The following is a 26,806-nucleotide window of genomic DNA, read 5'->3' as shown; positions in this document are numbered from 1 at the left end:
ATGGCTGCTGTTAATAGTCATACTTAGACCTTGCTGCTGCTGCCTTTCTCAGCCAGCAGAGCTCTCTATCATAGTTAAACTAGGACTAGCTTCCCCATGACAGTCCACACTGCAGCTGCCAAACATATCCACTGCCAGCAGAGAGGGTAGTGAAACAGTTCCCACCCTTTCTGAAGGAAGGAAAAGAAATCAAAAACAAGAAAGTAGGGAATAGTTAGGATTCCATGAAAGTGGAAGTGAAGTTGCTCAGTTGTGTCCGACTCTTTGCAACCCCATGGACTGTAGCCTACTAGGCTCCTCCGTCTATGGGATTTTCCAGGCAAGAATACTGGAGTGGGTTGCCATTTCCTTCTCCAGGAGATCGTCCCAACCCAGGGATTGAACCCAGGTCTCCTGCATCGTAGGCAGATGCTTTACCGTCTGAGCCACCAGGGAAGTTTGATTAAACATTATATGAACAGGTGACCATGAATTAAGATTGTCTAAATTTTAGCACTGCTTCAGAAACTGACTTTCACTGACTTTCCTTCATTGCATCTCCCTTTAATCAGTTCTAAATTTGGGTTTTTTTAAAAATTACTCACATATACCTCAGAGGAGCCATAAGAATGAATTGGCAAATGTTATTGTAAAGTTCTCTGAAAACTAGTGCCTCTAAATAAACATTTAAAATTTCTCATAGTATTAAGCCTATTTCATCTTTATCACCAGTTACATGCCTTGGTTTTGCTTCCCCTGTAATATATTTCCTTTAGACTTCTTTTCCAAGACAGGCTTACACCTCCGAGTTCAATTATTCTGTCAGTTGCATTTTAAATTGTACTGATTTCTATTAACCACTTGTGGTATCAATTTGTTGATCTGCTCATTTTTCTGAACCAATCATCTTTACACCCACCAACAGCTGGAATGACAATTAAACTGAGGAAGGTGAAAATTATTCAAGAGAAATTAAAGTCATAGAAGTAAAGACAGTGGGAAACTGAGATTCAAAAGAGCATTGAGGGAAATATATACATGTACTAAAAGCATAGCACAAAGCACATAGAGGCACAGAGGGAAAAGAGAAAAGCAAGGTAGAAAACGGAGTCTGCTTCTGCCGGCTACACTTCTCTTTCAGCACCAAGGACAGAGCTTCTGAAGGGCTGACCCAAGTGACACTCGGTTTAGGGTCCCTCCCAAATCCTCTAGAGAAAATGGTGCATTCGAAAGCAGTCAGGAAACATGCAGTAAGGTCTAATAGGGAAGCTGGAAGAGCAGCACACAAATGACTTCACCTTAGAGGCAAAAATGGGTGATTTTATTTCTGTTCATTTCCACAGTTTCTGCGTCCTGAGAAAGGCAAAGTTTGCTTTGCTTGGGCATGTCTGCTGTTCGTAAATGGTTATAGGAGCTGAAGTGCTAAACCCCACAGCCTCCAGAAATCAGAAGAAATTATCAGGGTAAGTAATTTTATTTCATTTCTAATTTAATACACAGTGTTTTCCTAAGAGGTTATTTAAGCAGCTTGGGGTTCTGTGGTTCTCTGAGACTATGCATTACAACTCTGTACCCTCTCTTAAAAACCTGAACCCCTGAAGAAACTGTTTTCATTTTCTCCTCATTTTTTGGACAGTAGAAACATATTTTCTTTCTCCTTTTCCCCCCAAAATTAGATCTTCATAGTCTCTAGAAACTATATCAAGGCAGAATTTTAAAATGAAAAATAAAAAGCTGTTACTATTCCTGAAATTTGTATGGAAGTTGATTATTTTCCTCTTAAGGGTTTTACTTAATTGAAAGGGTCTGTTATTTTAAACTCCCCAATTCAGCACCCTGGTAATCCAAAGCTGAGGGTTTGGAGAGGCACAGTTTCAATAGGCACTGTTTCTATTTTAAGTTAGGCTGCTTCCAAGTCAGAATCCAATTATTCGCAACAGAGATATGCAGTACTTGAGATGATGATTGTGTATATTTTCTGTAATGATGGCAGATGATTTTGAGGATATTGTTGTTTAATTGTGGGACTTTCATTACTTACTGTAGCTTATTGGGTCAATGGAAGTTGTTGCAATTAGGCATTTGTTCCAGTTCATGCCTTCAGTTTAATCAAATACTGTCAAAATGAATGCACAAATAATAACGCAGCAATAGCAAAGTGAAACTTGGAATCTAGACACATTCTGCATCCTGCTTGAACTTTATAGGTGAAGCCGTTTGCTTACTGACACCAAAAGGTCAGTAAAATGCCTGTCCTTAGGTAAGAGTGAAGACTTGCTGCTTGATACAGCATTGGATTTCTTGTAGCAAAACAGAAGCAGATACAATAAGAGAAAGATTCTTACTCAGACACTGTTTATAGTTGGACATTTTCAAGGGTCTGCTTGGCTAGCAGTGTGCAGAGCTATTGAGCAGAGTAACTACTGCCAGCATCCAAGGGCATACCTGATATTAATGAATCTATACAGAAGGCTGCTTATTATGGAATGTGAATTAAAACAAATACCAAGTAGATTTTACCCAATACTAAATTCAATTTCTAATATGTTGAAGTTGTCATCAATCAATATTTGCTTATTGACCAACTAATCCATTGAGTTCCCCATTTTACCTCTGAATAGAATGGTAGGATATTCAGATATCAGAATTTGTGATGGAAAGTGGGGATTCTCTGCTTTACTGGGCAAGTTTAATGAAGAAAAAACTATATTACCTTAGCTACTGGATCTCAATAACCAGCTATGATTTTTCTCTGTATATTTGCCAACAATGTAAATGTGCCCAAATATATAAATAAGCTATGGATTTCAATTCACTTATGAATCTTCAGTAGAAAAATTAATTAGACACAATTTTCAAGAATAAAGTGCCATAGAAATGCTAAAGACTACCTCTAATAATAATGACAATGTAACTCCCACTGTTTCTATGTGCAGTGTGCACCTGCATTGTCTTCGCTGAGCTTGGTCAGGTCATGTGCACAAGATACTCTGAAAAAGTGAGATTTTAAAATTAGCCCCCATTTCTGGCTTGTCTCTCTCACCTGAATAATGGGGAAGTTAAGAACATGGGGCTCTGGAAACAGATAGCTCTTGGGTTGAATCAGCTCCATAATTACTGGTGTATGACCTCAGTGAGATCCTTAACCTTTCTGTTACTTACTTTCTCCATCTGCAAAAATGGGGATAATAATAGTACATATTTCTTTCATCAAGTTGTTATGAGGTTTAAATAAAATAATGCTTATAAATGTTAGTTAAAATTATTAATTTTTTCAGGCAATATAGCAAGTCTGAACTGAAGTCCCAAGCCAGAAAAGCCTTGGAGACTAGATCAGGATATAACTGAGTGAAAGTTCAAAGATGGCAAAAGACAGGGATCTGTGATACAAGCAATTGGTCTTGCAACTCTGTTGTCACCTGAAAATGATTGCCCATAGTGACTTCCACCCCCAGCATGAAAGAAAGTGAAAGTGAAGTCGCTCAGTCGTGTCCGACTCTTTGCGACCCCATGGATGGTAGTCTACCAGGCTCCTCCATCCATGGGATTTTCTAGGCAAGAATTCTGGAGTGGGTTGCCATTACCTTCTCCAGGAGATCTTCCCAACCCATGAATTGAACCCGGGTCTCCGGGTCTCCCATTATAGGGAGACGCTTTACCGTCTGAGCCACCGGGGGAGTCAGCCTAGATACATTAAATAAGTCACAAATTTTGGATTTAGGAAGACACAAGACTAAAGTTGGGCTCAATTCAGACCCCTATACTGTGTAATCCTGGGAAAGTTATTGAAATTCTGTCTCAGTTTCTTAATCTGTAAAAAGAAGATATCAATATCCATTTTCAGGGTCACTATAAATAATAAAACGAGGTAATATCTGTAAAGTACTTGTGCCTAGTACAGAGGAGCAGCCGGAAGTGGTAGTGACTCTTCAGAAGGAGGTTGAGAACTCAAGGTGTTTTTGTTTTTGTTGTGTTTTGCTTAACTCCATGTCCTCAAAGAAAGAAAACAAACAATTAAAACCCTATAAATCTTAATGAGTAACTTCCTAACAAACTCCATGGGAGTCTGGTATGGAACCAGACGCCCAAACAAGGCAACGTACAGATACACCAGGCAGACTGTGATTCCACAATGAGGGACTGAATATCATCAAGGCAGAATGTATGTCATAGCTCATGGGGGCCTGACCACACTTTGTCCCTCTGCTTTTTAAAGTAGATTAGACACTCACTCAAAGAGATGCTACAATAAACTCTAAAGACTGTGTAAGAAATTAAAAGCCTCATTAAAATTTGTAAGTAGTGTGATATGTAATGATTCTTGAAAGAGTAAGACCAGCAGTAATCTCCTAGTCCTTGCTGTCTCCACTTTCTTACCTCCATCCACTCTTAACTAACACCCTTCGCTGAGGTCATCAGCAATCTCCTAATTTCCAAGTCCATTAGACACTCTGCAATTGTAGTTTATTTGACTCCTTCACCTATTCCCACTTGCCCTTAAACAATAAAAGCTACAATATTTTAAGTGAAATGTGCCAGACATGATTCTCAATGGGGAGAGCAATTTTGCCCCACAAGGGACCGTGACAATGTTGGAGACTTGTTTCACTGTCACAGCTGGAGGAAGGGCCATGTTACTGGCTTCTAGTGGGTAGATGTCAGGGATGTTGCTAAAAATCCTACAATATAGAAAACAGTACCCCTTCACCCCAACAAAGAACTTTCCAGCCTCAGTTGTCAATAGTGCCAAGACTTTGCATATATAATTTTATTTGATCATTACAATAACCCTATAGAGTGGGTATGATTGTCCTCATTTTGCTGATGAGGAAGTCAGGCTATTGTTATGAATTACTTAGAGAGTCAAAGAATTGATGCTTTTGAACTGTGGTGTTGGAGAAGACTCCTGAGAGTCCCTTGGGCTGCCAAGAGATCCAACCAGTCCCTCCTAAAGGAAATAGGTCCTGAATATCCATTGGAAAGACTGATGCTGAAACTGAAACTCCAGTACTCTGGCCACCTGATGAGAATAACTGACTCATTGGAAAAGACCCTGATGCTGGGAAAGATTGAAGGCAGGAGAAGAAGGGGATGACAGAGGATGAGATGGTTGGATGGAATCACCGACTCAATGAACATTAGTTTGAGTAACTCATGTTACTCAACATGAACATGAGGGAGTTGGCCATGGACAGGGAGGCCTGGGGTGCTGCAGTCCATGGGGTTGCAAAGAATCAGACACAACTGAGTGACTGAACTGACTGACTTAGAGAGTGACTTTTCCCCCCAGCTGGGCTGGGTCTTCATTGCTGTGTGTGGGTTTTCTCTAGTTGCAGCTAGAGGGAGCTACTCTCTAGTTGCAGTGCATGGACCTCTCATTGCAGTGACTTCTCTTGTTGCGGAGCATGGGCTGTAGCATGTGTGGGCTTCAGTAGTTGCAGCATATAGCTTCTAGAGTATGGGCTCAGTAGTTCTGGCAGCCTGGCTTAGTTGCCCCATAGTATGTGGAATCTTCCCTGATCAGGGATTGAACCCTTGCTCCCTACATTGACAAGCAGATTCCTAACCATTGGACCACCAGGGATGTCCACTTAGAGAGTGAATATTAAGTTCACAAATTCTCCAGACTCTTTACTTCTCCTACCTGAGATCAGTTTACTTGACAGCATATCTATCAAAAGAAAAAAAAAAAAAAAGAGAAAACCCAGCCCCGTTCTGTGTTATATAAGCAGTGCTGGCAAAAAAAAAAAAAAAAAAATTCTAAATAAAATCTAAGGAGGGAGGAAGTTGAAACAATTAGCTGAGAAATAGGGAATAACCTAGCATCTCAGTCATTTTATGCTTTCATCTCCCACGCCCACAACCCATCAGGAACTGCCTGGGCAACCAAGGCTTACCCCACAGCTACGCAAAAGAATCTAAGACTAGAGATAGTGTAACGCAAAAAATAAGTAAATCAGAAACTGCAATGGTGATTCCAACATCAGGCTCAGAATTGATTTTCAGAGTCAAGGGTTTCCCTTCATATAATTAGTCACTGACACTCAGCTGTGCTCTTTTTAAGTAGCTGCCAAACCTTAGCAGAGTAAAATGTCCAGCACAATGGTAACAAATATCCCAAGGTTTTATGCTTCCCTCCTATCCAAAAGATGAGATAAGGCCAAGACATCACTACCCAACTGCAGACCCCAGGAAAATGTGATTCCTGGCCACTGATTTCCAACATGGCCCAGCTGCAGAAGCAAAAACGTTCCAGACCTGAGCCTGTCTCAAAGGTGAAAATACCCTTGAACAATCAGAAAGCTTTGTATTTTTCCAAAAGCTCTTGGCAGTAACAGTGCTATCTCCAGGGTAGTGGCTGCCCTTCTCCAAATAATGAGAAAATTATAATTATTATCAAAAATTATTATTATGCTTTAAAATATATTTAGTGCAAACAGTGTGCCAAGATAAAGAACGTTGTGTTTTTTTTTTTAAACAATCCTCTGAATTCATTCCAAACCACTCGCCCCTTACAATTATTTGTTCACTTTAACACTTTCACATTCCAGGCTGAAACATTCAAAATGAGATACAAAATGACAGCCAGGAGTAAGCCAATCTCCAAATCAAAGGAGAGCTAGAGTTAGCAGAATTGAGAGCAAATCCTGGCCACCAAGCCAGGGCCTGGAGCAAGAATTCCCATGGGGGCCCATATACTCTATATCTACATAGTTTAGTTATAACGAACAAATAGTATCGAAGGAAACGTTTACTCCTCCTGCCTTAATAAAGGTACCTTTTCAACAATCTGGAAGGCCAGGTTTGAATTTGGAATTCCCGGGCCTTAAGAGTGCCAAACAAAATGTGAGAAGGCAGGAGAAACTACCCCACTCCCCATCCTGTCCCAGGGACTCTGTCTTCTCTCCCCATCTCAGGCTACCTCCACGCTATTCAACCAAACTCCCCCAAACATCTACCCCAGGAGCCCATGGGTCCCAAACATATGCCACAGTCTTCCTTCAGGGTGACAAATCCAAAATGAGGCCTGTGCTGCCCTAGAAATAGGGTCCAAGCAGTCTGGGCAGAGAATCCTATGATCTTGATACCAAGAGTATAGTCTAGAGGGCCTCCCTGGAGGTCCAGTGGTAAAGCATCCTACTGCCGATGCAGGAGACATGGGTTCAATCACTGGTCTGGGAAGATCCCACATACCATGAAGCAATAAAGCCTGTGCACCACAACTATCTGGCCTGTGCTCTAGAGCTCAGGAGATGCAACTACTGAAGACCACGTACCCTACAGCCCATTCTCTACAACAAGAGAAGCCAGTGCAATGAGAAGCCTGCACACCACAACTACAGAGTAGTTCTCGCTTGCCACAACTAGAAAAATGCTTTTAAGTTTCATTAGGTCCCATTTGTTTATTTTTGCTTTTATTTCCAATATTCTGGGAGGTGGGTCATAGAGGATCCTGCTGTGATTTATGTCGGAGAGTATTTTCCCTATGTTCTCCTCTAGGAGTTTTATGGTTTCTGGTCTTATATTTAGATCTTTAATCCATGTTGAGTTTATTTTTGTGTATGGTGTTAGAAAGTGTTCTCGTTTCATTCTTTTACAAGTGGTTGACCAGTTTTCCCAGCACCACTTGTTAAAGAGGTTGTCTTTTTTCCATTGTATATCCTTGCCTCCTTTGTTGAAGATAAGGTATCCATAGGTATGTGGATTTATCTCTGGGCTTTCTATTTTGTTCTTGATCTATATTTCTGTCTTTGTGCTAGTACCATACTGTCTTGATGACTGTGGCTTTGTAGTAAAGCCTGAAGTCAGGCAGGTTGATTCCTCCCTAAAAGCTTTTGCACAACAAAGGAAACTATAAGCAAGGTGAAAAGACAGCCTTCAGAATGGGAGAAAATAATAGCAAATGAAGAAACAAAGGGGATTAATCTCAAAAATATACAAGCAACTCCTGAAGCTCAATTCCAGAAAAATAAATGAACCAATCAAAAAATGGGCCAAGGAACTAAACAGACATTTCTCCAAAGAAGACATACACATGGCTAACAAACACATGAAAAGATGCTCCACATCACTCATTATCAGAGAAATGCAAATCAAAACCACAATGAGGTACCATTACACACCAGTCAGGATGGCTGCTATCCAAAAGTCTACAAGCAATAAATGCTGGAGAGGGTGTGGAGAAAAGGGAACCCTCTTACACTGTTGGTGGGAATGCAAACTAGTACAGCCACTATGGAGAACAGTGTGGAGATTTCTTAAAAAACTGGAAATAGAACTGCCATATGACCCAGCAATCCCACTTCTGGGCATACACACTGAGGAAACCAGATCTGAAAGAGACACGTGCACCCCAATATTCATCGCAGCACTGTTTATAATAGCCAGGACATGGAAGCAACCTAGATGCCCATCAGCAGATGAATGGATAAGGAAGCTGTGGTACATACACACCATGGAATATTACTCAGCCATTAAAAAGAATTCATTTAATCAGTTCTAATGAGATGGATGAAACTGGAGCCCATTATACAGAGTGAAGTAAGCCAGAAAGATAAAGAACATTACAGCATACTAACACATATATATGGAATTTAGAAAGATGGTAATGATAACCCTATATGCAAAACAGAAAAAGAGACACAGATGTACAGAACAGACTTTTGGACTCTGTGGGAGAAGGCGAGGGTGGGATGTTTCGAGAGAAACAGCATGTATATTATCTAGGGTGAAACAGATCACCAGCCCAGGTTGGATGCATGAGACAAGTGCTCGGGCCTGGTGTACTGGGAAGACCCAGAGGAATCGGGTGGAGAGGCAGGTGGGAGGGGGGATCGGGATGGGGGATACATGTAACTCCATGGCTGATTCATGTCAATGTATGACAAAACCCACTGCAGTGTTGTGAAGTAATTAGCCTCCAACTCATAAAAATAAAGGAAAAAACAAAGAAAAAAAAAAAGAAAAATGCTTGCACAGCAATGAAAATCCAGCACAGCCATAAATTAATAAATTAACTAAATTACATACATACACATACATATATATACACATATACACATAGATAGATAGATAGATAGATAGATAGATAGATAGATAGATAGATAGATAAAGAGTATAGTCTAGAAAGGGAGTGTGGACTCTGGGTGGTTCTGCTCTTTGGTGCCATAGGAAGACACAACTTCATCCTCTGGGGAGGTTATGACCAGATGGGGTCAGAGTGAAGCCCTGGGAAGCACAGAGCCCCTGGGAAGCACTCTGCCCAGGTCTCAGGGTCATGCTATAGGCTACAAGATTTGTGCTTCCCCAGCATGTGGCATGTGGGATCTTCCCGGACCAAAGGCACTGCTACCCTTGGCACAAAGGCATTTCCCTCTTGCCTTCCACAGACACACACACACCTGGCTTTAAGGGCCCAGAGTCCCTTCTGGCCCAACAGATTGGTGTCGTTGGCCTGCTGATGGGCTCTGTTGCCTTTCCCACTCTATGTCAAACATCCCCGCAGTTGAAAGGTTGGCTTTTCCGAGTGGGTAGTAATATGACAGCTACTATGGCTTTCAGATGCCAAAGAAGAGCATTGGAAGGCTTGTATGCAGGTTCCCTAAGAAGCTGATTGACTTAAGATATGTTACTAATCTCTCTATGCCTCAATTTCCCTGTTTGAAAAGTGAGGGCACTAAACTAGGTCAGAGATCAAAAACTGGTGACATATGGTTCATTGACCCATGGATGTGGGATTTTTTTTGGGGCGGGGGACGGGAGACTTCATAAGGCTTAAATATTTTTTTAAAGTAGTAATGAGTCTTTAAAAATTAGGAAGTTTCAGGAATTCCCTATTTATCTAGTGGTTAGGGGGCTTCCCCAGTGGCTCAATAGTAAAGAACCAGCCTGCAATGCTGGAGCTACAGGAGACGCAGTTTCAATCCCTGGGTCAGGAAGATCCCCCAGAGGAAGGCATGGCAACCCACTTCAATATTCTTGCCTGGAGAATCCCATGGACAGAGGAGCCTGCCAGGCTTCAGTCCATATGGTCACAAAGAGTCTGACAGAAAGTGACTTAGCATGCACGTACCAGTGGTTAGGACCTGGCATTTTCAATGGCGTGGCTTCACTTTCTGGTCTGGGGACTCAGATCCCAGAAGCTGCACAGCACAGGCAAAAACATAAAATGAAATAATTAGGAAGTTTCAAATAAAATTCCACACATAGATTTTTCCTAAATATAAAAACCACTATGCTGCCTCTAAACCCCATTACTCTTCAGATTTTCTCCCATAATCCAGTCTCCAAAACCACCATGTCCTACTACCTAAGACCTAAGAGAAAGAATGGTAGACTGAAGGAAGTAAACAGAGACACAGGGAGGCAGGGGAGAAGGCAAATGCAGGCAATGGGAGGGGGGTGGAGCGGGAGGGGAACAAGGAAAGGGGAGTGGGAAGCCAAGAGAAAAGGACCAATCAGAGGAAAAGAGCTAACACATCACTTTCTAGGTGTTGGGCATGGCTGTCAATGTCTTACATATATTATAACTCATTTAATCTTCACAAAATCCCTATTTGGACGAGTTCCATTATTTCCCCATTTTACAGAGGAGGAAAATGAAGCTCAGCAAGGTGAAGTGACGGGCTCAAATCCCCAGAGTTAGGAAGTAGTAGAGCTGGAGTTGTAATCCTGCAGCGGCTAACCAGCTCACTCCAAGTCCAAGTGAGATTCTTTCAAGGGCCCTGCATGCTCAACCTCACACCCTTCCACTCTGCCCCAGCCTCACCTGGCTCCAGGCACACTGGTCTCCCTGCAGCCCCTTCCATCCACCAGCCACTGCCTTCTGTACCTGCTGTTCCTCCTGCTTGGCTCCGTGCAGTCGGCTTCCTAAGGTCCTCCAAGTCATGACTCGGTTGTCACCATCTCCCTGAGGACTTCCTGATTAGTCAGTTAAAAACTGCACTCAGACCCCCTATTGGGTGTCTAGTGTGGCAAAGTCACAATGTCCATCTAGATATTGGTATAAAAGATGGACACTGTGACTTCCCCACACTAGCAGAGAATTGCACACACACACAATCCTCACCCTGTCCTCACCTCCTTCCCTAATTTATTGTTCTTCAAAATACATATCATCATCGAACACATTGTTGTCTTTTTTTTAGTCTCTAAGTTGTGTCCGACTCTTTTGTGACCCCATGAACTATAGCCTACCAGGCTCCTCTGTCTGTGGAATTCTCCAGGCAAGAATACTGGAGTGGGCTGCCATTTCCTTCTCCAGGGGATCTTCCCCACTCAGAGATGGAAACTGCATCCCCCGTATTGGCAAGAACCACCACTTAGCCACCTGTGAAGACCTTCATCAAACATACTACGTGTTTTATTTATCTTACTACTGTCTTCTCCTCTGGAATGGAGGCTTCACAAAGGCTGGAATTTTTATCCCTTTTCTCAGTGCTGTATATCCAGGGCTTGGAATAGTGTCTGGCATATAAAAAGTGCTCAATAAAATATCTGTTGAAGAAATAAATTGAAAAATGTACCCAAGCAAGTAAAACTCCAAAGAGTCTAACTTGACAAACATTGTTTATCTCCTCCCAGGAAACGTGTGGGGGTTACCCCGCTCCCTCCAGGCGATGGCACCTCTCAACCAGCTGGGGAGCCACATCAATGCGACCTGTGCAGCAGAGAACTCCACAGGGGCCGGCCGGGCCCGCCCACACGCCTACTATGCCCTCTCCTACTGCGCACTCATCCTGGCCATCGTCTTCGGCAATGGTCTGGTGTGTGTAGCTGTGCTGAAGGAACGCGCCCTGCAGACCACCACCAACTATCTGGTGGTGAGCCTGGCTGTAGCGGACCTGCTGGTGGCCACCCTGGTAATGCCCTGGGTGGTGTACCTGGAGGTGAGTAGGTCACAAGTGCAAGCTGCCCATGTGACTCTGCTTGTCTTTGTCTTCCCTGACCATCTGGTGCCTGGGCTCAGAATGCTCCCTGCCATGATCCAGGGTCTGGGGAAGGAAGGAGAGTTCCTGTTACTCTCGCTTTCACGAGGGAACTGAAGGTCCTGAGAGCAGCATTTATTCAGCATTACTTGCCCATGTCAGAAGCAGGGAGCTGGGAACGATTCTTCCCTGAGCCTCCAGCATCCAGGTGACCGGACTTGAGTAATGGGATTCATCCTAAGAAATGCGCCAGGTTTACTCTCCATGTCAGTCACGCTGCAAAGACTTGGAGGGTTGGGGGAGGCAGTCCAATGGCCATCCTCATCAGTGTTCCAATACATTAATACATAGGGGTGAGGATGTGTGGCAGAGTAATTCTTTTTTAATGAAATCTTTTTTGCTGAATGAAGGAAACAGGGAAGGGGGATGGGAAGGTAAGAGAAACAGAGCAGAGAAAATGAGAAAAAGAAAGAGAAAGAACAGTCTGCCAATGGATCAGACTTCTGATGGCTCAGTTGCCCTTGGACTCGGCACTTTCCTCCTGGGTACCAGCTCTCCACACTCTGCTTCCACAGGAAAAAAACAAATTTTTATTTTCGATGCCTCCATTAATAGTACAGAGCCCTCACCAGTTAGATAATGCAGCAGACCCTGGGGAATTCTTCCAGAGAGAAACATTTCTTAAATTTGAAAGTATTTTCATTGGAAAGTGCAAAACAGAGTCAGGAGGTGATCAAGACAAAACAACCATTTGCTAACAAGGAAATCAGGGTTCCCACACCTGTTCAAGAAACAGATATTCCTACCAGGAAAACATGCAATTACTAAAGAGTTTTTTTTAAATACCTTAATACACTATTAATATGTCTCCTCTGCACTGTGTGTCATTCTAAAGAGGTATCCAATGAAGGCTCAAAATGATGCCATGATTAAGAGAAATTAAAATTCATCAAATTAATATCTCAGTTAATATTAATAGTGAAGATGACAGTTAATTAAGTATGACATATCACAGGAGAGCAAAAACCTCGAACACAGACTGCTTACCCGAGTAACCATATTAAAGAATGACTGGGAACTAAAATTAGACTTATGATCTCAACGGGGAGAGACAAAGGAACAAAATCAAGAAGACAGAAAAAGGAATTCAAGAATAAAAGCAACTAGGCTGACTGGGATAGATTTCAAGGCTAAGGGAATACTCAGAGTAAAAAGTATGCATGTATTTTTCCATTAGGATGTTCCTGATGGTAAAGGGTCTTGTAATTATTTTGACTTTTCCACCAATCCAATTGCTGTGCTTAGTCACTCAGTCGTGTCCAATTCTTTGTGACCCCATGGTCTGTAGCAACCGGGCTCCTTTGTCCATGGGGATTCCCCAGGCAAGAACACTGGAGTGGGTTGCCATGCCGTCCTAACCTAATTAGAAACATTCTTGAAGTCTGAAGCCATGTCTTTGTCCTTTTTTCCCCATAGTCCAAACATAGTACTTGACACATAATATGTGCTAAATAAATATCTGATGTATGAATGGTTAAATGAATCTGCTCTGCATGGTATGCGTTAGATAGACCATTTCTGCTTATACCATCTGCAGCTACATCTATTGTTACAATGAACTATTTACTTTTACTTTTTAATAATGATCCTGAAAAGGAGTTAGAAGCATATATTTCTGTTCAAGAGAGAGGAAGACTTTAGCGGCCATAACCCAGTGTGGATGGATTAGTCAACACTTCAGAATATCCCCACACCCCCCTCAAAAGTGTTTCTGTCTATCCCTATACACTATCAGGATTTCTTCAGTCTTTCAGAAGGATGAATGTCAGAAAAAAATGCAGGAAGAGAACCTTCCCTCTGATAAGCATCTTAATTGCATCTGAAATAAAACTAGGCTTTTGGTGTCTGTGCACTTAGGGCCTCTTTAGCTGTCAATCTGTGATTGTTTCCAGGACTCTGGATGGATCATGGTTGGAGAATCTCTGTAGATACTGGTATAGGAGATGGACAGTGTGACTTTCCCACACTAGACACCCACTGCATCCCCTTCTGGCCCCAACTGCCAATATGGATGGTGCCCCTGCTCTACTGCTGAGCAAAGAGGAGCACCTGAGTCTGCAGAAGGCCAGCAAGATTTCTCTCCAAAGGTCTTAATGGACTCCCTGCAGGTAATATCTGTGGGTTTTCTCCACTAGAGAAGCTCTTGTTTCCCCTCATCAAAACCAATACACCCTCTGTCCAACAGGTTATTTACAACAAGCAGGCATTCAGTGGTCAAGAGGACGGTCACATAAGTCTGAAATCAAACAAAAAATATTTGGAGGAGCAAAGACATCTCTCCACTGGGAAATAGGCTTTGTGACCTCTTTTTGGTCCTACCCATTTGCTTCAAGGCTCTAGTAAATGCAACTGAGTATCTCTGCATCACTTTCTCCAACAGTCAACTAAGAGCCTATCTCAACAAAAGACAGAATATGTCATTAAGTAACTATCATTAGCAGATAACCAATTAAGATAACAGAAGATTCTATTCCAGAGGATCAGGTCTCCCTACCCCACCCCAGTCTGTATATTTTCCTTAGTCTTAAATGCCAGCTTCCTGTGGACTCAGAAGCAGACTGGGTGGTTAAAGAGAAATAAGAGCACTTTGAGCTCCTAAAGGAATCATGAATATATAAATCATGTGTCTCAGGGAAGAACAAACTGTTACTCCCACTAACTTGTCTTAATGACAGTACAGTTTGGGTAGCTGGTCTAGTAATTACAAGATCATACCAAAGAGGAAAGAAGAGGAAAGGATACAGTGTTGACCATAGAGACTACTGTGGGCCTGAAGGTTCCCAGGGGGACAGGATGAATGTGAGAAGACACCATGAGAGTGCAAAATTAACTGTCAAATTCCCAGCTTCCTGTACTTTGATTTGAATGCATCAATACTGTTTGAAGGGAATATTGGCTCACATTGGCCAGAACTCCTCCTTCAAAGGAAAATTGGCTCATCATGCCAGACACCAGTTTGTTTGAGTTACAAATGTTTTGGCTGTAAATATCGGAAAATTTGACTCACTGTGGCTTAAACAAATAGGAGTTAACTTTTCTTACACAACCAGAATTCTGGAGGAAAGGGTTGTGTGGGTATTGGGTCAGCTGCTTCAGGTGTCATCAAGGACCAGACTCTCCCATTCTTTCTGTTCACCATCCTTGGTAAACTGACTCACTTCCTCATGCTGCTCACAAGAGGGCTACTATTGCCTTCAGCATCATGGCCATATTAAAAAATAGGATGGGTAGGGACAGCAGGGAAAGGAAAAAAAATCCTTTCCTGGAGTAGCTTGAAGATCTCTCTAAGGGACTTCATTTAAGTCTAATTGGCCAGAACCAGAACATAAGGCAAATTTTAGTCACAAGGGAGGATAGAAAGGAAAAAGTGAAAATGTGGGTTTTATTAAAACAAGATGTGGGGGAGAGATAGGCAATAAAATGTCATATAACTTAGTGCTTCTGCTGGAATTCACTGGGATGAATGTTATTTTGATACAGTCATGCTATGAGAATGACTCAGAATTGGGAGTCAGAAGGCATGGAGTTACATGAATAAAATGAAAATGACAACTACGCTTTCCCTAACTCAAAGGGTTGATTTAGGCTCAACTGTCGTCAACTGAAAAAGTGCTCTGATAACTAAAGTATGATCTATAAATATCTTAGTTAATACACTTTTATTTGTAAGTAAAAGAAACTTTAACTCCAGTTGACTTAAACAATGAACATTGTTTGTCTTTCAATGCATTGGCTCTCCTAAGAACTTTAATAAGAGTCTTGTGGTAGGGTGGACTGCAGGCACAGTTTGAACAGGGTGCCAGTTCCATCTCTCTACAAGTCTCTCAGCTCTGTCTTCTTCCATATCCTGGCCTTATCCTTTGGCAAAGGGTAAGCTATAGACCTTACATTGCACACCATGCCATTCACAGCAAGAGAGAAAATCTATATCCCAGAATTTCTATTAGAAGTATCCAGATGTACTTGGATTGGATTGGTTTATTGCACACAATTTTCTCTGAATTAATCACCGAAGAGAATAATCAGTTTGGCACAGGTTATGTGTACCTTCCATAGAACACATCAACTGCTCAGGAATCTCAGGGATTCCCAGTGGAATCCAAGGACAATTGGAAAGAAGGAACACTGTCAGAAAGAAAGCACCACGGTGGCTTTCATGGGTACCATTTTCATCATGAAGGCACACAAGAAGGCTGGGCTTGGTCAATATATTAAAAGGAACTAGAAGAGGCCAGTCACTACCCTTCTTCAGATTTCTCTGTCCTCAGGCCTGGCAGAGAAGTTGAGGACAAAAACCACGCAGGTGACCTCATTATATTCCAGAGGGCCCTGGCCATCTCTTTAGTTCAGTTGCAGCATTTTTGTGAAAACTCTTTTCTGGGCTATACCAAATAGTTCTATCTCAGATTCCCTCTCAAATTTTTAATTTCCTGCTTTAGAAGCTGCAGTCTGTTTAGAGCTCCTTCTCTAAGCACAAACATCCCATCTTGTTCCACTCAGTTAAGCACCTTTTGTGATGTTTAATGCACTTGTATCAAGGCAGAAAGGCAGCGTAAGCAGCCAGGGGAACATTGAGAATACTAACCGCAGAGTATTTGGGTCCCAGTGTGGACTGAAGGAAAGATTCGAGGGTTAGGTAATATAAACAAGCAAAAAAGTGCCAAGTGGGTTCAGGCAGGGGCACTCACCACAGAGAGCATGGTCCAGGTCAGAAAATGGTGACAGAAAAGAATGCTGTTTTGGGGAGAGAGGTGCCTTTGGAACTTGTAATGATCCTGATTATCAAAAGTAAAGATGTTTTAAAGGAGAATTTCACCACTGTCCAAAAACCCCAAATGACAGCAATTTAAGAGCTCCCCTCTGGAAACAAAAACACCAAAAGTCTCTTCACCAAACTCTGGATTTTTATGGAAGTCACAGACTATGATAGCTGGAGGGGCTTGGAGAGTGTTTCTACTGTCATCTCTTTTTTTCTTTTAATGTATATTTATTTATTTGGCTGTGCTAAGTCTTAGCTGTGGCATGTGGGATCTAGTTCCGCCACCAAGGATCAAACTCCGGTCCCCTGCATTGGGAATGAGGAGTCTTAGCCACTGGATCACCAGGGAAGTCCCTCTGCTGTCATTTCTAAAGGGTCATCCAACTCAAGAAATTTCTGGCAATATCCTAGTGGCCAGGATTCTCTGTGGGAATGGGCCTCAGGGTTGAGCTAAACCTTTATTACAGGGAGCTGCTTGTTCAAAATACAGACTGATGGATCTACCCTAGATGTACTAAACTGGACTGTGGCAAGCAAAAATGGAGTAAAGAGGCTAATCAGAGAAGTAATTCCATATCTACCCCTTGGATGTCTCCCCAAAACAACTAAAATTCCACCCCTTAGAGCAGAAATTCTTAACCTGGGGAGTCCATCAACTTGGATATAAATAAAATTACTTCTTTATTTTCACTAAACCAAAATTAAGCATTTCCTTCAATTATGAATGTCAGCATCAACCCACAGCAGAAGAAATCCTTTGTGTCACCAGTAGAAATCACAGATGTTTATATTTTCAAATCGCATTACAGTTTTTACAGACACCAAAATAGCATTTATACTCATCAGTACTTTGAAACTATAGGAATTTGGGGCCTGCACCTAGGTCTTGTCATTTAATGCATTATTAAAGAACCACATATATTTTTTTTAAATTTGTAACTACAGTTTGATATAATTGGTTTCCTTTGTGATTCATTGTATTTTATTTTATGCATTTAAAACACTCTTCTGACAAAGAACTATAAGGTCAAAGGCACCCAAGGGATAAAGGATGCTTCAGGAGCACTAGGACAATCATTTCTTTTTCTTTTAATATTTTTTGTTTTATTAAAATATAGTTGATTTATAATGTTGTATTAATTTTTGCCGTATAGCAAAGTGATTTTGTTATACACACAAATATAATCGTATACTATACATATATTCTTTAGGGACATATATACACATATAATCTTTAGGGATTACCATTTCGGAAGATAAAGTCATGCCCCGCCCTCCCACATCATCCTGTGGACCAGTATTTCCCAAACCTCCCAGGCAGCATGAATCACTGGAGGTATTTATTATCCTGAATGGGGCCTAAAAATCATTTTAACAAGAGCCTCAGGTGATTTGGAAAATGCTGCCTTACCAGTAAATTTGGGAAATGCTGCCGTAGGCTCTGCCTGTTGAAAATCAATAGCCAACTTCAGTACCTGAAGACACTCTCCTGCTCCCCCGCCTTCTGTATTGCCAAAGGGAGTCAGTTAGATTCATTAGCAAGTGAGAGTAACACCACCTGGCTGCTGTTTAATTCTGAAGTGAGTTATTCATTAAAATTTAGGGGAAAGGTAGGATCATATCTCAAAAAGCCTTAAATCAATCAGATTTCTTTTTTCTGCTTTTCTCCTGCTTTAATTTCAAAAATCACTTTACCTTCCATTTTCTCCCAACACTGTACTCATCTCACTGTCAGCACTTATCATAGATATTTTCTAAGTGTGCCTCTCCTGGGCCTTCAGTTCACCCCTTCCGATTCACACATGACTTCCCGCTCCCCCGCCACCCCCCGCCACCCCCCACCCCGCACACACACTATATTCTGGCCTCACAATACAGTTTAATATCTCACAAGTTTAATTCATTTCAGTACACCCATCTCAGCAAAGCGTCAGCCCCATAATGGGCCCTCAATAAACACCGGACGCGTGGGTGGATGGATGGACCAAGGCCAAGTCTTCCCCCTCCTGTGATATGAGAATGGAGCTAATTGTATACGTCTCAGAAGCAGCGTGTCAAGGTGCTGACCTCTGAGAGGCAACACAGAGTAACGGTTAACATTAAGGTTTGAGATTCCAGCTACTTTTACTAGCTATGTGTCCTTCGGCAAATTATTCAACCCCTCTCAGACTCCCATTTCTTTATCGATAAATTGGAAAGAATATTTACCTCATTGGGTTGCTGTGAGAGTTACGTACCATGTTCTTGGCTGTTACTGATTGTTCTCTATTATTTACTTGGTGTGGAGGACTCGTTTTTAAAAAATAAAGGTAGTTTCATTATACATACCACCAATTAGAGACACATCTTGACGAGCAAGCTCCAGAGAAGGCCAAGTGATGGCACCTTAGTGGGAATTACTTAAATAGCTAATCAGGTTGTTTTCCTCTTGACAATGAGCTGAGATCAAGGGGAGAGTGAGTATTTTGCTGGCAGAGTTGGAGACAGGAGGAGAGGAGAGCCAGAATGGGATAGCACAGTGGGGGCCTGGAAGCCAGAGGACAGCTTGAGGGCTTTGGCCCTGAGGAGCTCAAGAGACCAGGGACTGGCCAGGTATGTACTTTCGCTAGCTCCAAAGTCAGCGGGCCCCCACTGTTTTGCACTGTTTTTCTGCAACCCTGGGATGCAAGCAATCAGAAGGTCTCCCATTCCCTGGAAGGGGGGTGATGTGGTCCGTCCCACAAAATTCCCTGATGAGCATGTGATTTTCTCTTCCTCCTTGTGTCCACCCACTTCCAACACTTTCCAACAGCTGCCCCCTCCTCACCTGACACCCCCATAGAGCGATGTGTAACAAGCCATGCCTTCCTGGGCCAAGGTGCTGCACCTCTTCAAACATTAGTCTCTTTCTCATCAATGAAGATAACAACAGTCCTCTCTCACAGGACAATAACCAGCCACAGAGGCCATGTATGTAATTGTTAGTATTAACACAGATTATGTCAGAGACCCTTCATCCTGTCAGAATATATTTGCAGGCTGGGATTCTTCTAGGAGAGGGATGCAGCAGCAAACAAGAAAAACTCCTTGCTCCTATCAGATTGATTAAGTAGCAGTCATTTAATCTCCTATCAAATAAGTGTATACTTTGTCCTCAAAAAGCTTTGAGAGCACATACAGCTTAAAAAAAAAAAAAAAAAAACTCAGGGATCAAGTTTCAAAGTTACAGAAATTTCTGCAATGGGTCATGTGGATTGGTGACCCACATAGACTGAGTTCTCAATAAATGTTAACTTTTATTAATGATATTAGGATCTCATGATGATCTCTATTTTATTTAGAATGCCTTGCTTCTTCAGTTCTCTACAAGGATGGGGCCTGAAGAACTTTTTTGAAAAAACACATAATATACCCTCCTCCAATGAACTAATAGGAGTTTTGCAGGTACTTGTGTTATGGATGAATGAATGAATAAACAAATGAATAAACAGGACATCCAGTAAGCCTGGGGTTGGCTACTGTTCTAATGATCCTCTCTCACTTACACAGTCCCCCAACACACATAAACAAACAGGCACTCATAATTTCACCAAAAAAAAAAAAAAAATGGTTTTCCCCAATTTAAGTTACATAAAGACATTAGCATACAAAGAGATGTTAAAAGAGATGTAGCATACAAATTTCCCTGGTGGCTCAGACAGTAAAGAATCTGCCTGCAATGCAAATTCTGCCTGCAGGTTTGACCCCCGAATTGGGAAGATCCCCTGGAAGAGGGTATGGCAACCCACTCCGGAATTCTTGCCTGGAGAATGCCATGGACAGAGGAGCCTGGCAGGCTACAATCCACAGAGTCACAAAGAGTCAGACACAACCGAGTGACTAACACACTACTACATACAAATTTCACCTTTTGCAAGAAGCTTTTACAGCATAGAACTGTCCTGTGGACTGAGCAAAACTCTCTTCTATTCTCCTGGCTGCCTTAAACACATGTCCCTTTAAAAATTTTTTCATTTTCAGAATTCCTATATATTCATTATTAGGCTTTTATTTACATAGCACCAAATGACTGGACTAAGAGAAAGTAAATCCACAACTAAATGAACAAAAATGATGACTTTATCACTAGTTTGAACTTTTCATTGTTGCTCTTAAAATACTTTTGGTCAGAGTTTCTCATACTATAGCCTGGAGATAACCAAATATAGGGAAAAGATCAAATGCTGAAAAGGAAATAATTCTATGGGGAAAAGTTATTAGTGGAGGGGAAAGAGAGAGACCCTTTCAGGAACGTGCATTAACGCCATAAAACAAGGATATCCAGTGAAGTGGTCTGGTGATATAACAAGACTTTTGGATGAGAAGAATTAGAGGAACAACAGCATTTTCATGTACTATTGTTTGCAGTTTTTTCCTTGAGAAGCTACTTCAGAGGCTACTGAATCTATGTTTCACTCCCCTTTCTCTTAAATAGCCATTTGGCCTGCCAGCAGAGCTATCATGAACACCCAGCTAAGCCTAGGGGGCCAGCTTCACAGGTTTCCCCTTGAGACCCATGGTGCCCAAGAGTGGCAGCCCCAGGGGCTGGAAGCTGGCAAAAGCAAAAAGCCTCCAGCCCCAAGAATGGCATTTGTGCATGAAAGTGACAATCTCCCTGACATATCTCTCTGGCTCAATTAGGTTATGTAAAAAAAAAAAAATTAATAAAATAGAAAGGTGCTAGAATATAACAGAAATCATCTAAATTACTGACTTATTTATATATGTTACTTGGAAGAGTTATGGAGCTCGGAACACGTGTGTATATGCATGAGGTCAGAACCATCTTCTCTGATTCTGTGAGTAGTGAAGAGGATCTGGGCCCCTTTCCAATGCCCTGGACACACCTTTTCCTCCATGTCTTGGTGAACAGGACCACGGTGATGAAGGCGGGCGCACTGGCACAGACTGATTTTACATAGGCTCTTACAGATGCTGTTAAAGCTTCCAAGCTTTAAAATTAGAAGCCAGACAGACTTTCATTGTGGAGGGAAGGTTTATGAAAAATGTGTTCTCAGTTTATTTCCTGAAAAGGGTGAGCTCTCCACTGGGTGGAGGGCTTCAAAGAGGTAGTCTTGGCACACTGCACACATTTGGCAGTCACCCAAGCTCTTTTACCATGAGCTGTGCATCTATGGACACATCACTTAATCACGATGAGCTTTAGCTGACTCCTGAGTTTGAACCAGATCAGTTCAGTTCAGTTGCTCAGTTGTATCCGACTCTTTGTGACCCCATGGACTGCAGCACACCAGGCCTCCCTGTCCATCACCAACTCCCAGAGTTTACTCAAACTCATGTCCATCAAGTCGGTGATGCCATCCAACCATCTCAACCTCTGTTGTCCCCTTCTCCTCCTACCTTCAATCGTTCCCAGCATCAGGGTCTTTTCCAATGAGTCAGTTCTTCACATCATATGGCCAAAGTATTGGAGTTTCAGCTTCAGCAACAGTCCTTCCAATGAATACTCAGGACTGATTTCCTTTAGGATTGCCTGGTTGGATCTCCTTCCAGTCCAAGGGACTCTTAAGAGTCTTATACAACATCAGAGTTCAAAAGCATCAATTCTTTGGTGCTCAGCTTTCTTTATAGTCCAACTCTCACATTCATACAATAACTACTGGAAAAACCATAGCCTTGATTAGACAGACCTTTGTTGGCAAAGTAATGTCTCTGCTTTTTAATATGCTGTTCAGGTTGGTCATAGCTTTTCTTCCAAGGAGCAAGCGTCTTTTGATTTCATGGCTGCAATCACCATCTGCAGTGATTGCAAGAAAATAAAGTCTTGCACTGTTTCCATTGTTTCCCCATCTTTTTGCCATGAAGTGATGGGACCAGTTGCCGTGATCTTTGTTTTTGGAATGTTGAGTTTTAAGCCAGCTTTTTCACTCCCCTCTTTCACTTTCATCAAGAGACTCTTTAGTTGAAACAGATCAGTGATTCACAAATCTTGGTGTTTTGGGGGGGGGGGGTTCATTTTAAAAAGATGATTCATGGGTCCAGACACTGTGACTCAGTTGGTCCAGGAAAGGGTTCAGAAATCTACATCTTTAATGAACACCCCACTGTGGACTGCACTTTGAGAAACGCTGGAATATTTGATTCAGAAGATTCATTTCAATACTGACATTCCACCAATATATTCTTTCTCAGGCAAGCAATCTTGGGCACTCTGACATTCGCTTGAGATCTGCCTGCCCTTGGTGATGAGGCAGTACCCACAGGGAGGGTGTGTCTCCATCTGTGCAGGACAGACAGCCCAGGGAAGGCAACTGGGTTGCTGTCCCTTTGCTGGGAGGAAACACTAACATCCTTGTCTCTGATGCCCAGGTGACAGGTGGGGTCTGGAATTTCAGCCGAGTTTGCTGCGATGTTTTCGTCACTCTGGATGTCATGATGTGCACAGCCAGCATCCTGAACCTCTGTGCCATCAGCATCGACAGGTAAGGCTGGGCTTTCCTTCCAGGCTTGGGAGAGAGGTGGCTAGGTCAGATGGTAAGGGACCCCACCTTGGGAAGCTGCCCTTGATGTGTTCAAGGCACAGGCTCAGCATCTAGGGCACTGGGGTCATTGTGAAGTGCAGTTTAACACTGGGACATTTTCTTTTCTCTCTTTTTCTTTTAAATGATGGTTTGTAGGTGAGATGAAACTCCTGTGATAGGAGAGAAATAACTAATCTGGAAGTTTTCCTTTCCCCCAGATCCCTAAGGAGGATTCTGGTTTTGCTTTTCCACCATCCTTGAGGCTTTTATGAATCTTAATTTTTTTTGTAGGGAGAAAGCAGAGAGACAGGGAGGTGAGATTAGGAGAAAATGTTCCTGCTGCTATTGTGTTTGGTTTTGGTAAAGGGAGAGAGACAAAGGGGCCAGGGGCAAAAGACAGAGAGCAGAGAGAAAAGTTTGGGAGTATTTCTGAGGACGGAGAGATGAGTGGATGAGGGAGAAAGGTAACTGCAGAAAATGTGGTCATGACCTGTTTGTTAAATATTTATTTCCCTCATCGAGTTTAAGAAAAACAAGAATGATGTTTTTTAGAATTGTTTTTTGGTCACTGGAGCGGACTTCTATGATTTTGACTTGAACCTGTGTATATTCCATCAGAATAGCATCACTTTCTAGCCCTAAGCATGTCCTGCCCCAGCTCTGGGGTGCTCTGCTCCTCTCTTCCCTTCTCTTTATGTTTCTTCTCCTCTCTCCCTTCCTCCATCCTGAGTCACATTTGTCATGGCTCCCATGGACATCTCCAGACCCAGGGAGCACCCTGGGAAAAGGAGGTCACTTTCCAGCCTGTGGCCTCTGTGGCTGGTCAAGAGCCTCCATCTCCCCTTCTCCTACTCCTCATCCACCTCTTTTCTTCCTACATTCTATCTACCTACCTACCTACCTACCTACCTACCAGAATTCTATCCATCCACTCCATAGCTTCAACAGGTGACCCCAAATAAAATCTGCCATCTACTGAGAATTTACCACATGGTGCTAAGGCATGTTAAAACCTTAATCCATTTCCTTTTCACAACCCTTCAGTCAGTCAGTTCAGTCGCTCAGTCTTGTTCAACTCTTTGCGACCCCCTGGACTTCAGCATGCCAGGCTTCCCTATCCATCACCAACTCCCGGAGCTTACTAAAACTCATGTCCATTGTGGCGGTGATACAATAACCCTTAGGTAATATTATTAGCTTCATTTCCAGCTTCTTGGAATAATGAAGATGTTTTCCCAAGCCACACAGCTAATATGAAGCAGTGCCAGGATTTGAATTCGTGTCTATCTGATTCCCAAGATAATAATCACAGGCTTTGTGCTAAGCCTCCTCAAATCTCCAACCTCACCTCTAATCTGATATCCAGACCACATTACTATCTGGATATACCACTGGCTCCTATGAGGTAAAATGTTAAAAACCAAACCATCACAGCACCAAACCATCTTGACTTGATCTCTTACTGGCAACATCATTCTTCTGGAATCTTGGATTTTGTTCAGCCCCTTTCTCTTCCTCTTCTCCTTGTTTAGATACACTGAGGTAGCTAAACAATCAGTGCTTATAGACTCTTATCTCTGAAATGTTTTCTAAATATGTCCCGTCTTTCCTTTCTTACCTCACCTGCTTCTTTTAGGCTCCTATGACCTCCCGCCTGAACTTCTGCCACAGCTTCCTAATTGGCCCTTCAACCACTCTCAGAATTATTCCCCCAGAATTGGAGCCCGAATGTCCACTGCCCTACTCAAAACCCTTCAGTCTCCTTGGCCTGAGGAATAAAAATTGAAGTTACCATCACAGTCTAAGATTCAAAGTTTTCCACAATATGGCCTCGCTCCACCTTTGCAATCTCATCTCTTTCCAGGTTGCCCTCTGGCTCTCTTATGCTCCAAGGCTGATCACACCGGTCCCCTTTGCTGTGAGGCCCTTCCAAACTGTCTACAGCTTAATTCAGTCACCCCTGACCTCCCATGGTGCTTCCTCTGTAAACATGTTGTGGCATCGCCAGGCTCCCTTTGCAGGAATCCTGACGCAGGCCCTCCTCACGGCCCCAGGTGTGACATTCACATGACCCAGAGTTCTGCCCTAAACTTCCCCGCATGTGTGTAACCAGTGACTGGACATGAAAACCCAACCCTCTGGGGATACTGCAAACCAACCAGCCAACTCAATGATCTTGACTTTTATCATTTGATTGGCTATCATTTGACATTTATTACTTGACTAGCTATGCTGAGAAGGAAAATCAAAGAATGTGTCCATAAGGCTAAAATTAATACCATTAAAGAATGTATTAAAAAAAAATAAAGGGGAACAGTTGTATAACTCTGTAAACATACCAAAAAACCCACATTAATTTTATACTTAGATGAATTGTGTGGTATGTGAATTATATCTTGATAAAGCTGTTAAAAAGTAAAGGGATTGTTAGGGATTTTATAATATTTTTAGCTCTCTGAAAAAAGAATTCCTCCCATAGCATCTACGCCTTTTGTATGATTTCTGGACATTTAGTACATGTTTTCAGAAATATATGATTTATAGAAATAATGGACTATGTTTGGTTTGCTACATCACTACCTCCACCACCCAACAATTAGACCATCCTAGCCCCTCATCAGCCATGAATGTCCCTGCTGTACCTATTTCAGAGCCTTGAACAAAGAATATTAAACTGGATTCAGGGAGCCCTGCCTGAAGATGGCCAACGTGTACACCACAAATATGCACCTTCAGAGGGGACATGAGAATAGAATCAGATCAGCCTTGGAGGAGTGAGGGAAGAGCTGCATAAAGAGAGCTCCTAGGACAGGCTTTGGGCCAGCCCCCTCCCAGCCTTCTAGTTCCAACCCTACCCTCTCCCATCTTTGAGGGTGTACCTAAACACTCCTGGAATGCGAAGTCAAGTGGGCCTTAGGAAGCATCACTATGAACAAAGCTAGCGGAGATGATGGAATTCCAGTTGAGCTATTTCAAATCCTAAAAGATGATGCTGTGAAAGTGCTGCACTCAATATCCCAGCAAATTTGGAAAATTCAGCAGTGACTGACGGGAAAAAGTCAGTTTTCATCCCAATCCCAAAGAAAGGCAATGCCAAAGAATGCTCAAACTACTGCACAATTGCACTCATCTCACATGCTAGTAAAGTAATGCTCAAAATTCTCCAAGCCAGGCTTCAACAGTACATGAACCGTGAACTTCCAGATGTTCAAGCTGGATTTAGAAAAGGCAGAAGAACCAGAGATCAAATTGCCAACATCTATTGGATCATTGAAAAAGCAAGAAAGTTCCAGAAAAACATCTATTTCTGCTTTATTGACTACACCAAAGCCTTTGACTGTGTGGATCACAACAAACTATGGAAAATTCTGAAAGAGATGGGAATACCAGACCACCTGACCTGCCTCTTGAGAAATCTGTATGCAGGTCAAGAAGCAACAGATAGAACTGGACATGGAACAACAGACTGGTTCCAAATCAGGAAAGGAGTATGTCAAGGCTGTATCTTGTCATCCTGCTTATTTAACTTATATGCAGATTACATCATGAGAAATGCTGAACTATATGAAGCACAAGCTGGA

The 26,806-nt window shown here is 42.3% G+C and overlaps 1 protein-coding gene across 2 annotated transcripts in view; it reads left to right on the top strand.

The window, feature by feature from the left end:
* The first annotated feature begins 1,050 nt into the window (after positions 1–1,050).
* The window catches only part of DRD3 (dopamine receptor D3), a 53,135-nt gene continuing 27,379 nt past the window's right edge, over positions 1,051–26,806 (top strand). For both annotated transcript variants that reach the window (XM_043474905.1, XM_043474904.1), the window contains exons 1-3: positions 1,051–1,442; positions 11,563–11,867; positions 23,074–23,186. In XM_043474905.1, the coding sequence (XP_043330840.1) occupies positions 11,598–11,867; positions 23,074–23,186 (383 nt within the window). In that variant the 5' untranslated portion in view covers positions 1,051–1,442; positions 11,563–11,597. The remainder of the gene's footprint in view (positions 1,443–11,562; positions 11,868–23,073; positions 23,187–26,806) is intronic.

Source organism: Cervus canadensis, chromosome 7 (genome assembly GCF_019320065.1).
Source record: "Cervus canadensis isolate Bull #8, Minnesota chromosome 7, ASM1932006v1, whole genome shotgun sequence".
NCBI classification, from domain to species: Eukaryota; Metazoa; Chordata; class Mammalia; order Artiodactyla; family Cervidae; genus Cervus; species Cervus canadensis.
The sequence above is the reverse complement of the archived record's forward strand: the minus strand, read 5'-3'. Positions and strand labels throughout refer to the sequence as shown.